The 13715-nt window shown below is 51.1% G+C and overlaps 6 protein-coding genes across 6 annotated transcripts; 5 read left to right on the top strand and 1 right to left on the bottom strand.

The window, feature by feature from the left end:
• Nucleotides 1-1318: 1318 nt before the first annotated feature.
• J7T55_014976 (uncharacterized protein) lies at nt 1319-2908 on the top strand (the record flags this gene model as incomplete). The annotated part of the gene is made up of 2 exons (XM_053135297.1): nt 1319-1508; nt 1572-2908. 2 exons carry the CDS (start codon nt 1319-1321, stop codon nt 2906-2908), a joined length of 1527 nt encoding a protein of 508 aa, XP_052987063.1.
• Nucleotides 2909-3609: 701 nt separating this feature from the next.
• Nucleotides 3610-4688, top strand: J7T55_014975 (uncharacterized protein; the record flags this gene model as incomplete). The annotated part of the gene is made up of 3 exons (XM_053135296.1): nt 3610-3693; nt 3778-3846; nt 3906-4688. 3 exons carry the CDS (start codon nt 3610-3612, stop codon nt 4686-4688), a joined length of 936 nt encoding a protein of 311 aa, XP_052987062.1.
• A 475-nt stretch (nt 4689-5163) lies between these two features.
• Nucleotides 5164-7093, top strand: J7T55_014974 (uncharacterized protein; the record flags this gene model as incomplete). The annotated part of the gene is made up of 2 exons (XM_053135295.1): nt 5164-5364; nt 5759-7093. 2 exons carry the CDS (start codon nt 5164-5166, stop codon nt 7091-7093), a joined length of 1536 nt encoding a protein of 511 aa, XP_052987061.1.
• A 600-nt stretch (nt 7094-7693) lies between these two features.
• J7T55_014973 (uncharacterized protein) lies at nt 7694-8422 on the top strand (the record flags this gene model as incomplete). Its single annotated transcript, XM_053135294.1, has 1 exon — nt 7694-8422. The coding sequence occupies one exon, from the start codon at nt 7694-7696 to the stop codon at nt 8420-8422; it is 729 nt and encodes a 242-aa protein (XP_052987060.1).
• A 994-nt stretch (nt 8423-9416) lies between these two features.
• J7T55_014972 (uncharacterized protein) lies at nt 9417-11192 on the top strand (the record flags this gene model as incomplete). The annotated part of the gene is made up of 5 exons (XM_053135293.1): nt 9417-9647; nt 9861-9887; nt 10090-10475; nt 10545-10606; nt 10663-11192. 5 exons carry the CDS (start codon nt 9417-9419, stop codon nt 11190-11192), a joined length of 1236 nt encoding a protein of 411 aa, XP_052987059.1.
• Nucleotides 11193-11725: 533 nt separating this feature from the next.
• J7T55_014971 (FAD binding domain-containing protein) lies at nt 11726-13426 on the bottom strand (the record flags this gene model as incomplete). The annotated part of the gene is made up of 4 exons (XM_053135292.1): nt 11726-12227; nt 12281-12765; nt 12858-13240; nt 13357-13426. 4 exons carry the CDS (start codon nt 13424-13426, stop codon nt 11726-11728), a joined length of 1440 nt encoding a protein of 479 aa, XP_052987058.1.
• Between the last annotated feature and the right edge of the window lie 289 nt (nt 13427-13715).

Here is a 13715-nt window from a genome sequence, read left to right as displayed (position 1 = left end):
GACGTCAAGGCGGCAACAACAGGGAGTTTTGACACAGGGCGGAGAGAGCCAACAGTTCACCATCTTCTAAGTTAGTGCTGCTGCTTTCAACAAGCCTATCGCTCTGTTGTCTTGCAGTATCGCAATCGATTCACGCCCATTTTCTGTCCATTTCCCTTGAAAGGCAGCAAGTGATCGCAATCGACAATTTCTGGTGACTAGGCTCTTGCGTGCAAAGAAAGAGCCGCCCTTGCTTCGTAGAACGCCCGGGCTTCCACCAGTAGACGACCTCCTCTTCCTGTTACTAATCTTGATCTACGAATAAGACATATCAACTTTAAGAAACAAATATTGACCATCAGCATCAGCATAGAAGTTGACCTTCTCCTTGATCCGAGGAGTTGCACAACATTGTTCATGCGACAGAGGTCGGTGTATACATCAAAGGCTTCGGTCGTCGCGGTAGGTAGAACGGCGGAAAAAGATTGCAGCTCATTTATCGAGTTGAAACAATTGGTTCTATTAAAATGACGGGTTCGTCAACGTGCTACCGGCCGCGGAGTAAAGCCACGTACCGAAGTCGCCCTTCGGAGTAGTTTATACTCCAGGATAGCCTTACAAGAAATTAGGATCCGCCCGTTATGCCCAGCACCTCAATTACCTGCCTGCTGAATAGCTGTCATTTACGAATACGTGAATCGTTGACTGCCAAAATTGGCGATTCCATGCAGTGACTGTGTGACCGGCCTCCCAGAACGTCATTCTGCTACCGTTTAGTAGCTGTACATCGCTCCGAAGATTTATCGTTTGATTACAAGGCGCCAAAACCCCGTCATGCCACATTCATGCCACATGGTGGCCCTGTTGGACTTATTAAAAGATTTGACAAAGACTTGACATTGTCATGAATCCTTTCCCCATCAAGCCGGAGCCAAGGTGACTGACTCCGTTTCCCGATTTGAGTTTACTTAGGACCAAGCTTGAGCTCCACGCAACGACGGATTAGACTATATTGGAGCTGAATCTAATTTGCCAAGCCTTGTAAGCCCCCAGATAAGACTCGACGAACATGTTTATTGTCCTCAAACTTTCAGTAAAATTTCCGACTGTCCCGAATATGCTCCTACCTAATTCATATGAAATCATCGGACACCAGTCATCCCAACCTCTATGATGGTCAATGTAATCCCATAACCCTCTAGTTCTAGCTTCTGTCCGGAAGCAACAGAGGCTTGCCGCTCGCTTTTCAAAACCGCCAGTTGATCTATTGTTGCTAAGCGATATCTTCTCTGTGTTCACTTGATCGTGGAGTCAAGCTGGGACAGTGAAATTTCGCAAGATGCTGTTCTTCAGGCCCCTACAAGCAGGTCTCCTGCTCACATCTGGGTTGCTGACTGCAGCTTCTCCAGGCAAGCATTTCAAACAGCCTCATGGATGCTCCGCCCCTCACGGGTCTGGATCAGGCTCAGGTTCAAGCTCAGGGCAAGGCTCCAGCTCAGGCTCTAATGCAGGGTCTGGACAGGGCTCTGGTAAGAAAACGCTCCGAAAAGTGTGTACCGTATGTCTCAGGTCAAATGTGCTGATAGAACTAGGCCTAATTCATCGCGATCTCGTCATCATCGGAGGCGGCGCGACAGGCGTCTACTCAGCGTGGCGCGCGATCGAGGAGGGCAATCTGTCGGTCTCTGTCATCGAAGCATCGGATCATCTGGGTGGCCATGTCGACACATTCTATGATCCAGCAACGAATCTGCCAGTAGACTACGGGGTACAAGCGTACATCAACAACGACCAGACCAAGGCATTCTTCAGCCGATTTGATATCCCGGTCAATGCATCAACAACGTCACCCTTCAAAACCTACGTGGCCGACTTCAAAGCAGGCGTAGTGATTCCAAATGCCACATATCCGGATCCACTTACCCTGATCGAGCCGCTCACCCACTATTTGGGGGTAATGTCGACAAATTTCCCATTCCTCAACGAGGGGACCTTTGACCTGCCTGACCCAGTTCCCGAGGACTTGTTGATGCCTTTTGGCCAGTTTGTTGCCAAGTACAATATCAGTGACGTGGTTTCGGTCATCTTCACGTTCGCCCACACTGTTGGGAACCTCCTTGAGGCCCCTACCCTGTATGTTGTCCAAAACTTTGGAACGGCTCATATCCTTGGTTTGGCGAGTGGATATGTGTATGCACCAGCCGGCAACCAGGTGGTTTATGATGCAGCTGCCGCGTGGCTCGGCGACAGAGTGGTGTATAACAACAAGGTGGTATCAACCACACGCAACAAAGATGGGACCACCAACGTCAACTTGGGTGACGGTGAGACAATCAAGGCGAAGAAGGTTCTTATTACGATCCCTCCCACGTTGGACAACCTTGCCGGGTTCGACCTCGATGAAGAAGAGACGAATTTATTCGAGCAGTGGTCGCACGTGCCATATTATGTGGGCGTTACGAGGCAAACTGGGCTACCTGATCTGACGAACTTTATCAACGTCGATACATCATCAGTGGGCAACTTACCCCTAGTTCCCTATGTCTGGCGCCTTGAAACCGTCGGTGTGCCAGGTTATCAGACCGTCAAGGTCATCGGTGAAGCCGACTCCACGAAAGCACAGGGTTTGGTGTATGATGCTGTCTCTAAGATCGATAAATCCCTGGCAACTTTACAACTTGGCGGCTCTACGGGTCCATCGGAGGACATATTCGCAGTTTGGCAGGAACATGCGCTGCTCGGTCTCAATGTCCCGACGGCATCGATTCAGTCCGGTTTCTACAAGAATCTGTACGGATTGCAGGGCCACAAGAATACTTACTGGACGGGGAACGCATGGGCGTCTGATTATTCGCCGTTGCTGTGGGCTTTCACGGATAACAGAGTTTTGCCTTACATTCTGGGGAGGAATACCACTGTGAGCACCTGAGGGCGAATCTGAGGATAACTCTTGCAACTATATAAATGCTTCGATGCACATGCGACCACACCCGGGAAGAGACGGGGTCGAAGACAACGAAGATATTGACAATAGATAATGTATATTTTACACAAAGGTTCACGTACTCACAGTCTTGTGCTTCCTTCGTTCCCAAAGACGGCTTTAAAGAGACTCATGAGATGTCGTCGAGCGTGATGTATTCTGCTTGGAGGCTTCTGCTCATGTGTAAAACCCCGCAAAATTTTGGAAAATCACCATCTCGTTCGCTGAATGGTGGGACAACTCCACGAGCTCATGGCCGTATGACGAGATCCCGTTCCGACCCACAAACCCCCTTAATCAGACCAGGCGCACTAAACCACTCACAGAACAGGACGGCAAGACCAGCTGCTATGTGGGAGATTTCAAATGTCCGGAAAGTCCACAGCTGATGTAGGAAGATTTCACCGAGTGCGTCTCAAAACATTCCGAATGGCTGTGGAAGTGTCCAGGCGCTGTGCTGTAACTGCAGCGATCACCCCCTTTTGCGGCAAGGATAGGTCCAAGTATCCACCCAGTATGAATATAAGCTCTTCGGGCCGCGTTGATCAGGGCGAGCGTCCCTTGCTGTGATTTACATCGCTTGGACAGATCTCCTTGAGGTAGATCGTGACCGACGCTGAGTTTCAACCCAGCCCTTTCTGATCAGGATGAAGTCCGTTCTTCTCGGAAGCGCGCTGGTCGCGTCGGTCTCTGCCGCAGCACGATCTTCCCCGCCTGAAGGAGCAGTCACCGTGTGCTCCAAGAGTTGCGACTATAGTACGGCAAGTGTTCTCTATTTCAAACATCCAGACACGTAGATTGCTGACCTCTTGAAGATCCAAGATGCCGTGGATGCTACATCGACTGGTAGTATCTTCATTTACAAAGATACCTACACCGAGCAGGTCAGTGGCTCCCACAAGTTTGGCCAGAATTACTTGTAGTAGACTCACAGTAGTATTAGGTGAAAATCCCCTCGTCTACAAAAAATCTGGCTATCTACGGAGAAACCACCGATACTTCGTCCTACACCAACAATGTTGTCAGCCTCGAATACAAGATGAGCCAGGCCCTCGGTGCTTCCAACAATGAGGCTACTGCCACCCTTGATAACCAAGGTGCCAATGTTTCCATCTACAACATCGACATCAAGAACACATATGGCAAGGGATCCCAGGCCGTGGCAGTAATGGCGTATAACAAGGAGCAACAAGGTTACTACGGCGTCGGTCTTTACAGTTACCAGGACACTCTTCTCACCTGGGAGGGGACCCAAATATTCGCAAACAGCTACATCGAGGGCGCCACCGACTTTATCTTCGGCCGTGAGGGCTCACTTTGGATCACGAACTCGACCTTGGGAGTTGCAGGGGCCGGATGCATCACGGCGAGCGGCCGTACAAGCGAGTCTTCGGCCAGCTATTACGTGATCACGGACTCCACGGTGACGAAGGCATCTGGTGCTGACGTGTCCGCCGCTGAGGTATATCTTGGTCGTCCATGGGGAGAGAACGCACGTGTGGCTTTCCAACGTACGGAGCTCCCAGACCTTATCAACAGTGCCGGGTGGAAGGCTTGGAATGACGATGATCCTCGTACTGATGGCGTGGTCTATGGAGAATTTGACAACACTGGCAATGGTGCATCTGGTGACCGTGACTTCGAGACGAAGTTGACTGCGGCGCTGGAAATTGGTGATATCCTAGGCAGCGACTACACCGACTGGGTAGACGCTGCTTATATCTAAAACACACCGGACGTGTTGTGGCTGAGCTACGGTATGAAGGTCTTGGGGACGGAGGATTCCATGTGAATATTTCCAACTTGCGAAAGCAGGTGGCTCAAGTGTACATAGTTTAAAGCCCTAAATGACCAGCTTTGAAATAAGGCTAATTTGGGGTTGACAAGTTGACCCATGAGGGGACTTGAATCACGGCTTCCCTGCCGATACCGTTGGCGGCTTTTTGACAGTGTTGAGTGAATAGGCTGCGAAACCGGCCTCTTTATCAAGATGATTTGCAGTGATTCGACCATGTGTTGCTAGAATTTGGATCGATAAGAACCATGCATGCATGGCAGAGTTCCTGGATACAGCTGGAGAGTCTCGGTTCCGTAAGCGTAGCTTATCCATTGGCGGCTACAACCGGCATATTGAAGTCACGACACATGATCCTGTTTCCACTTGATTGCAGGCATGTTGCAGCGAGGCAAGCAACACCGCTATGTATTTGCGGCATGCCAGCACTCAACCTGCCAGAAAGCGGCCCAAGCATGTCATCAGTGATCTGAGCTGTCGAACATCATACGGCTCTACCGGTCAGCGTCGGAGATATGTGCGGGGAGCCGCTACAATGCTCGGAAGCGGATCGGGAGAGCGGAAGTTGTTTTCGGATGCAGGGTCCTCGTCTCTTTTCCAATTCGGTGTAAGTGCTGGCAGGACCAGCGCCCTTCATCTGTCAGTAGAGCGGCACCGGAAGAAAACCGTCTAAAGGAAAGACTCGTTTCTCATATTCTAATGGATGATACTTTCTCGCATATTCTTTGCTTCCGTTGCGCGGCTCTTGATTAGGTAAATCACTTCCTCTGCACTGCTTGATGTGTCACCAGATCACAAGGTGCGACAAGACAAGATATTCATCTTAAATCACCTGTGAAGGCATCCACGCCCGTATCAGCTGCATTCTGGTCTGAAGACAACTAACCGGGAGCCTGAGGCGCGATCATTGGGCCTAAAAGCCCGAACACAGATAATTCACATCACTCGTTCCGGTAGAATTGGTCATCACGATCATGTCATCGTTAATGACAACTACACAGCTGCGGCTGGACTTTGCGAAAGCGCTGTCGCGGATGTACCGCCAAGAAGTACCACAGTACGCAACTCTACAGACATTGGTGGACAAGGTCAACAGCAGCTCCGACACGAAAATTGCCCTGACAGACTTTCCTCGGCATGGCGCCGTGCGTCTTGCCTCGCTTTCTGAGCTGAGAGTAGCCTCAAAATTCTTCAAAGTGATGGGTATGGTCTCTGTTGGTCATTACGACCTCTCAGCAGCCGGGTTACCGATTCATGCCACAGCCTTCAGACCAATAACGCAAGAAGGTCTTTCAGTAGCGCCCTTCCGGTTGTTCGTTTCGGTCTTGCGGCCGGAACTGCTTACTGAGTCGCTACAGCCGCTCGCCAGATCACTCCTCAGCAAGCGTTCTTCAGTCTTTAGCCAGAGGACGATCGATCTTGCAGACCTTGCTCACTCAAAAGGGGGATTGACTGCCTCGGAAGCAAATGAATTCATTCAAGGGGGCTGTGAGACACTCGCTTGGAGAAATCAAGTGTCTCTGACAAAGAAAGATTACGACACACTCAAGGCCGACATGAATGGAGATTTACTCATCGATATCATGGCTTTTCGTAACCCACATCTGAACCACCTCACTCCTGCGACAATGAATATCGACGCCGTCCAGAAGGGTATGCCAAATGTCGGTCTGCAGCCAAAGGATCGGGTTGAAGGACCTCCGGAGCGCAACTGCAACGTTCTGCTGAGGCAGACGAGCTTTCTGGCAGTTGACGAGGGTATCGTGTTTGACGAGGCAGCAGACAAGGGAACGAGAGGCAGCCATAGTGCACGCTTCGGAGAGATTGAGCAACGAGGGGCTGCGCTGACCTCTAAGGGGAGGAAACAGTATGACGAAGCCATGTCCGAGGCGATGCGAGCAAAGCTGCTGGTGGAAGGCAAAGAGCTTGCTTTCAGAGACTTGTTCGACAAGTCACTGCCCGACGACTGGGAAGCTTTGAGGAGCAAAGGGCTCATCTGGGTCGAGTACGGCCTCACCGAGAAAGGAAAGGAGCAAGGAAAGTCTAGCGGTGCCAAAACACTGCAAGAGGCCGTCGAGAAGGGACTGGTTGTGTGGCAGCCGATACAGTACGAGGATTTCTTGCCATTGTCAGCAGCCGGAATCTTCCAGAGTAACCTGCACCACGATTCAGCAGTCAAGGTGCAGAAGTCACCTGAACACGCTCTCTCCGAATCGAAACGGCAGCTGAGGGAGATTCTGGGTGAAGAGGGGATGATCGATGAGATGAAGCTGTATGAGGAACAGCAGACGGCCAGCATTGAGAGGTGCTGTGAAGCCCTGGGAGTTTCAACTTAAAAAGAAAACAAGCGAGACAAAATGATTTCGGTTGTAACTTGGAATAAAACTCAGGGAAACCTGAACAGCCGCCCTCAATGTGTTGACACTGCAGCTGCGCTACTTAAGTACCTTCTGCGAGCAAATCGTCCACGCTCGCCGGCCACACTGGCATCGACAGCCGAAATTGGCTGACTGGAGCTTGCCGTTGAACAGCGGTGCAATATTTGTAATTAGTAAGCTTTGCGATCACAAAAGATCGCCGAAGCAGTCACACGGCAACACAGGGACACAGGCAGAGAGATGGTTGCGAGCGGTTTGGTCTTTGGGGATACACTCGGCCCGTGTTGCCGGTGAAATAGACCGGGTAGCTCTGCAGATCTGACATCACTTTGACTTACCAATCCGACACTGCACTATAGCAGGCTTGCTATGAATCATCAATATAGCCTTATAAGGACATTGACATTTCTTGTCGCACGCGAGCACGCGAGAAAGACCGTGTCGTCTCATGTTCTTGCCAGAATAGATCATCGACAGCAATCTCACACAAACACGACAGAAACGCATGGATACTGCTGGCCATTCACTTGATAGCCCAACCAGGCACTGGAAATCACGATGAGCGACAAAGTATACTGCATCACCGGCACCAATCGAGGCCTAGGCCTCGAATTTGTCCGGCAACTCGCCGCGAACAAATCCAACGCCATCATTGCCACCGTCCGCAATGCCTCCACAGACCTGAGCGATCTCAAGTCTGTAGTTTCTCCCTCAACACACATTCTAGTCTGCGACACCAGCGATCCTGAGTCCATCGCATCTTTTACGTCGGAAGTGACCTCGGTCCTAGCCGGCCGTAAGATCGATTTTCTCCTGCACGTCGCAGGTGTCAATGCCCACCCGGAACAGACCTGCTTGTCCATGAGTGTAGACGCGCTCCACACAAATCTACAAGCCAATGTCATCGGGCTCGCGACGACAACACAATTGCTCCTAAACAGCGGAACGCTGGGCCCAGACGTGCGGATTCTAAACATGACGTCCGGCCTGGGCAGCTTGACCAAGTCTCAGGGGATAACGCCCCGCAAATGTCTGCCCTACAGCATCTCCAAGGCAGGTGTGAATATGCTCACGGTACACCAGGCCTCGGACCTGAAGGAGGCGGGACTACCTGGGGTGGTGGTGCTCGCGGTAGACCCCGGGTGGGTGAAGACTCGGATGGGCGGGGACGGTGCGGTGCTGGAGCCGGCAGAGAGCATTGCCGGCGTGTTGAAGGTTTTGCACGGGGCAAAGCAGGGCGACAATGGGAAGTTCTACAGCTATGATGGGTCCGAGGTTCCCTGGTGAGGTGGCAGAGAGCCTGAGGGGTCCCTGTGAGCAGGCCCGACAAGCTTTGTGGCCACTAGGTGCATGTGCGTGTGTTGGGAGGCGAGATGCCATGTTTATAGATGCCAGCAATGGTTCGGCATTATCTAGCCGATGAGAATCGACCAGAGCCATTTGACAGAGCATTGCCCGGGTCCGACTTCATCTGAGTGTGAATTAAATGACAACGCTGAGTAAGTGATAGGCGTGAACCTGTCGTATCAGGGGTTGGATGCCGGCAATGGTCAGAAAGTGGAGCAGATGCAGTGTAGATCTGTCTTCCTCGGGCTCTCCTGGATCACGACTACGGGAGGAAGACATTTGTTCCTCACTGCTCGTATGCAGTAGGGCACGCACCGTCAACACACGCTGCAACTCACCAGCATTGTCGAACGTATGATTGATCGCCGCTGCAGAATTAGCGATTCTCCACTAAGAAGTACATAATGCATTGGAACTGTCACTACTCAGTGCTCGGCAGGTTCCGACAAAGCCTTGGCCGGTGTCCTTAACATTATAAATACAACGGCCAACATCTTCTGAAGTTGATTACAGCTGGGTCGGTGGGCACAGAATAGACCGAACAGACTGGTAGACTTTAGCTGAAACCGGCCTGTTCCTAGCGCAAACATGAGGTGTCTGAGTCGCGCAAACTCTATTTACGCGGCTCTGTGCGCTGATTGGGGATGGGAATTACGCTGGAAATCATAAAAGTCCATGTACTCATTGTGGCCAATGCAGCTGCCCAAAAGAAAGTTCGTTCTAGCGCTGCCAGACTGCAACTCTTTTGACTCAATGGCCGCGCCTGGGCTGCTGACATTCAAAAGAGAACAGCGGTGCCTCAGACGCTGCTCTTTGGACGACGTGCAGCGTCCCCACCTTCGGTATATTCCTCTACCTCCGTCGAACAATTCCAGCCTGACGAAAGCCGTGGCACGTATCGCGATGTACGTCCACTAGACGGCGCAGATGGAGGATGTCTGAGGACAAAATGATATCGGTGGCCTTTATCACGCCAATATGTCTCCTCACTTTGACGAGCCTGGTCCTCGTCGCGCGGATCGGGGTGAAAGCGGCAGTCACGAGAGCGTTTGAGCTGGAAGACGGTAAGCAAACAATACAGAGTTCTCTACACCAGCCCCACCTGTCAATGGGCACTTCATCGGACCTTTTCTTTATCAGTGCCCCACTTTGTGGAAATCTTCAGGTGCGCCTATAGAGACTCCACTGGAGGGAATAGTAGCATTGTATGCCATGCCATGGTGTACTCAGAAATTTGACGAGACACGACCGGGATGCGAACGAGATGTCCCTATCATGTGAACAGAAACTGACAACTTCTGTCAATTAGGTCTCATACTCCTAAGCTTCGTACGCAGACCTTCTACCGTGATGTCGAGAACATCAGTTGACCTTTCAGTTTTTTGCCCTCGTGCTCAACGTGAGCGTATGTCTCAGTAAGTGCAAACGACGGTCCCGCCCCCAATGGAATAATCGCCGCCAGATAATTAACGACGCGACAAAGTGACCGCCTTTGGACTTGGGAGGCACTTGAGTGAGGTTGATCCGGAGCGTCTATCCGTCTTCGTCAAGGCAAGCAAAAGCTTTTGCTGCGACAGTCACGTTATGGCGTCTAACTGCAAAAACAGATTGCGATAGGAGCGGGAATAAGCTACAGCATGTGCTTAATTCTGGCGAAGGCGGCTATATTGGATCACTACCTCCGAGTCCTCGACCGAAACAAGAGCCAAACAAGACTGCTTCTCAAAAGAATGTTGATTGCACTGCTCATCGTGCAGGGCGCTGAAGAGACCCTTGTGTCCCTATTTTCATGTCAGCCTCGCGAGGACGAGGTCATTGTGAGGCTTAATGGGGTCTGCTTCGAGCAGAGGCCGATGTGGTTTACTGGGTTCACGTTGAACCTCATCTTCGACGTTGTCTTGTTCTTCCAGCCCATCCTTGCGCTCTGGGAAAGACGATCTCTGCCGCTGGTTGAAAAGATTGGCCCGTTGCTCAGTCTGTTGGGCGTTTCCTTGTAAGTCAGTCTATGAGAGACTGAATCACAGATACGCAATTTGGAGCAACACTGACTCAAAGTGCACAGGGTCTTAGTGACAACTGTTGGCCGCGCAGCGGTCGTTGTTCATATCAGTCACGACATTACAAGTAATTCATCCACAGCTCCCTTGTTGTTCTCCCAAACCATTAATAGTCTACTACAGATGATTACCCTGTGCCACTTCTTTGGTCAGTGGCGGAGGCCGATGCGCTGGTGCTATACTCGACCTTACCGTCCTTCCTGAATCTATGCAAATTGTTGCGAAAGACAAGCCGCAAGAAAGATAAACAATCGAGCCATTCGAGACAAAGCAGCAGCACGTCAAATAGGAGCCAGATACGCAGCGATGGGACTGTATCTCACGAATTCCTGACGCCATCAGAGCCGCATCCAGGGCAGCCTGTGCTACTGCATGGAGGCTTAGGGCCAACACCTGGGGAGCGGGTCTCATGGATTGAGAAAGTCCAGGCGTTTCCAGTAGGAGAGAGAAATCAACAGGAAATGGTGAGAAGACAGATTGGTACGACGAGCATGGTCGAAGTGCTTCCGAAAGCTTTGGCACCCTCTGGCGAGGTGGAAGAGGTCGAGCATGGAGGAATAATGGTGACGACAACGGTCAGGAGGGAGACCATCCGAGATCCAGATTATCAAGGCTGGGAAGACACAACTTTGCCACCGAGCGCACTGTTGTGATTTCAATAGAATAATTGTTCCTGCATTGGAATTTTGAGTTGAAAGTAGGGCGATGCACTTGCCAGTGCACTCGATATACGCACGAGGACCGGTTTGAGAGGGCCAATCGTAGGCCTGAACCCCTTAAGCAGTCGCAACGATGCTTGCATCGAACATGATAAATGGATCGAAAGAGGAGAGCAAGTACAACTGGCTTCTCAGTAATAAGTCTATCCTGTTGTCGATGTTCCTTTGTTTACTACTGGATGGTAACCCCAGTATGCATCAAAGATGATGTGGCACATAATGCCAGGCGACAAGCCGTGCAAAGCTGGAATATACGCCTCGGCGTGGGTGCCCAGGTGGCGGTAACTGTGGGAGCACTTCCCAACCGAGCTTGAGCTTCGTCACATTTTCAAAGTTGGTAGCACCGTAAGTTTCTGTTTCCTAGAGCTGAAGTGTAATAGCAATTCTATACCTAGTTTGTTCCACAAGGTCAAAGGAGATTAAAAATTTGTCCCTGGTGTATATGATTAGCACCATTAATCAATATCTCAAGCTACACGAGAGATCTTAAACCCTCCTGGTACTCGTCGCTGAAAGAAGCCCTGCGGGTCATATTTTGCAGAGACTTCCCGGATGAGCTCGATGTTTTCGGCACCGTAACTACCTAATGGGTCTTGACTGGGGTTGGCGTAGTTAAGATAGACAAAAGGGAGACTGTTTCCCGAAGCCTTCACGGCCTCGCCGACCTTGGCAAAGAATACACCACCTCGTGCGTGTATGACTGCCTCGTCCGCCGCTGTTTTCGTTTTCAAGGTGAGCAGGAAGAGGACGGCGTTCTTCTTCAACGAAGAATCGAGGCCGAGAACATTGCCGCCTTTCCTCTCGCCGGCTTGTGCTAAGTATGAAGGAATAGGTTGAAAGACTATTTGGGTTTCGAAGGTGTCGGCGGGCAGTAAGGTCCACAAGTCCGCAAGGAAATCTTCGTAGAGTCCCTTGACAGTTCTGAGCAGGTCGGTATCAGCACCAAATGTGGACGTGAACCACACATTCCTGGAGGCATATGATTAGTTTTAGTCCCAGAATCCTAGTCAGTTTTTACGAACCGTAATCCAGCAGGTGTTCCTCCAGACCCCGTCAGCTCACCCACGGTCGCTATTTGCATAGAGTCTGTCAAAGCAGGCAGTGAAGACAGCTTTGCGAAGCTGGGTGCGTCTGTCACGCCTTGTGTGTTGATTTGATTAGTGAGGAGGGAAATAGTAGTGTCACCACTGGTCACAATCAGCACAATGAGGGCGTTGTCGCCTTGGGATTCATCGGCGTTAGCGAAATCAGCAATGCTTTCCAGAGCGACGTCGGCATATAAGTTATAATCGTACGTCCGTATACCGCCCCACAATGGAGTATTAGGCAATGTGTTTAGGTCGAAACGCGTGACAATGCCAAAGTTGCTGCTGCCTCCTTTCAGCGCTCTATACAGATCGTGATGAGAGGTGGAATTGGCGTTAACGAGACTGCCGTCGGCCAATACAACCTCAAAGTTGACGACGTTGTCACACCCAAAACCCTGACGGAATGTGTAATAAGAATTCTATAGTGCGTCTGTTAGCTCGTTCATCGTTCCTCCTTCCGTAACAAATAAGCGGAGAGGGAGGGGGGGGGGAGTAAGAAAGAAAGACATACGCCGCCACCGAGAAGAAAGCCACCAATGCCGACCTGACCTTCCCGACCGCCTACAACTGTTACATTGCTCCTTGCGAGCTCAGTGTACGCTCCTGTCCAGTGACCGCCGGGCCCGACCGAGGCAAGGCCGCTGCCGGCATTGTAAGTGGTCTGATTGAATAAGCCCATGTCGATAGTAACGCCATTTTCAATGTTGTTGACGCCCGGGGGAAAACTGTGTCCCCCGCCGCGGATGGCAATGTGCCAATCACCAGCACCTTGGCCAGCAGCTGCGAGCGTTGTCAAGGCAAGCGAGACCTCGCCTACAGTCTGTGGTTGGACAAAACACCACGGATTCAACCGGGCACTGGCAGACCAGTAAGACTCAACACGTTCCTTGTAGGCTGAATCGATAGCAGTCAGTATACGTGACCCTAATCCAGCTGTGATCAGAGCGTCACACTAATAAGGATAATTATCAGCCTCAATCATGCACACGGTGCGTCGCTTACAATCTTACGTACCGCTGGGTTGCCAGTCCCCTGGGCGGCCACAAAGTGGACTAACAGCCCGAGAATAGTCCACTTCATGTTATCCTATATCGTGACGCTTGGCGCAACACTATGGCAGATGGAATGGCATTACATCTGCGTGACAGACAGAGTAGTGATTACGAAGCAACCAATCTTTTTGAATTGAAAAAAGTGATGTGAACATTGAGAAAAGTGGGTTGCCCTCAAAAGCCAGTAAGCCCTAGGTAGACCCCGCAATACTATGCCTGCCATTCGTGCCGCCACCGTCGGATGTGTATCCTGGCTGCGTTAGCAGTGCAATAATCAGATTTCTTGGGTTGCAATCGCGTAGGCAATAAATCAAGGA

The sequence above is a fragment of the Diaporthe amygdali genome, assembly GCF_026229845.1.
Source record: "Diaporthe amygdali strain CAA958 chromosome Unknown NODE_53_length_281289_cov_64_976018, whole genome shotgun sequence".
NCBI classification, from domain to species: domain Eukaryota; kingdom Fungi; phylum Ascomycota; class Sordariomycetes; order Diaporthales; family Diaporthaceae; genus Diaporthe; species Diaporthe amygdali.
Note: the sequence above shows the minus strand (reverse complement) of the source record. Positions and strands in the feature narration are given on the sequence as shown.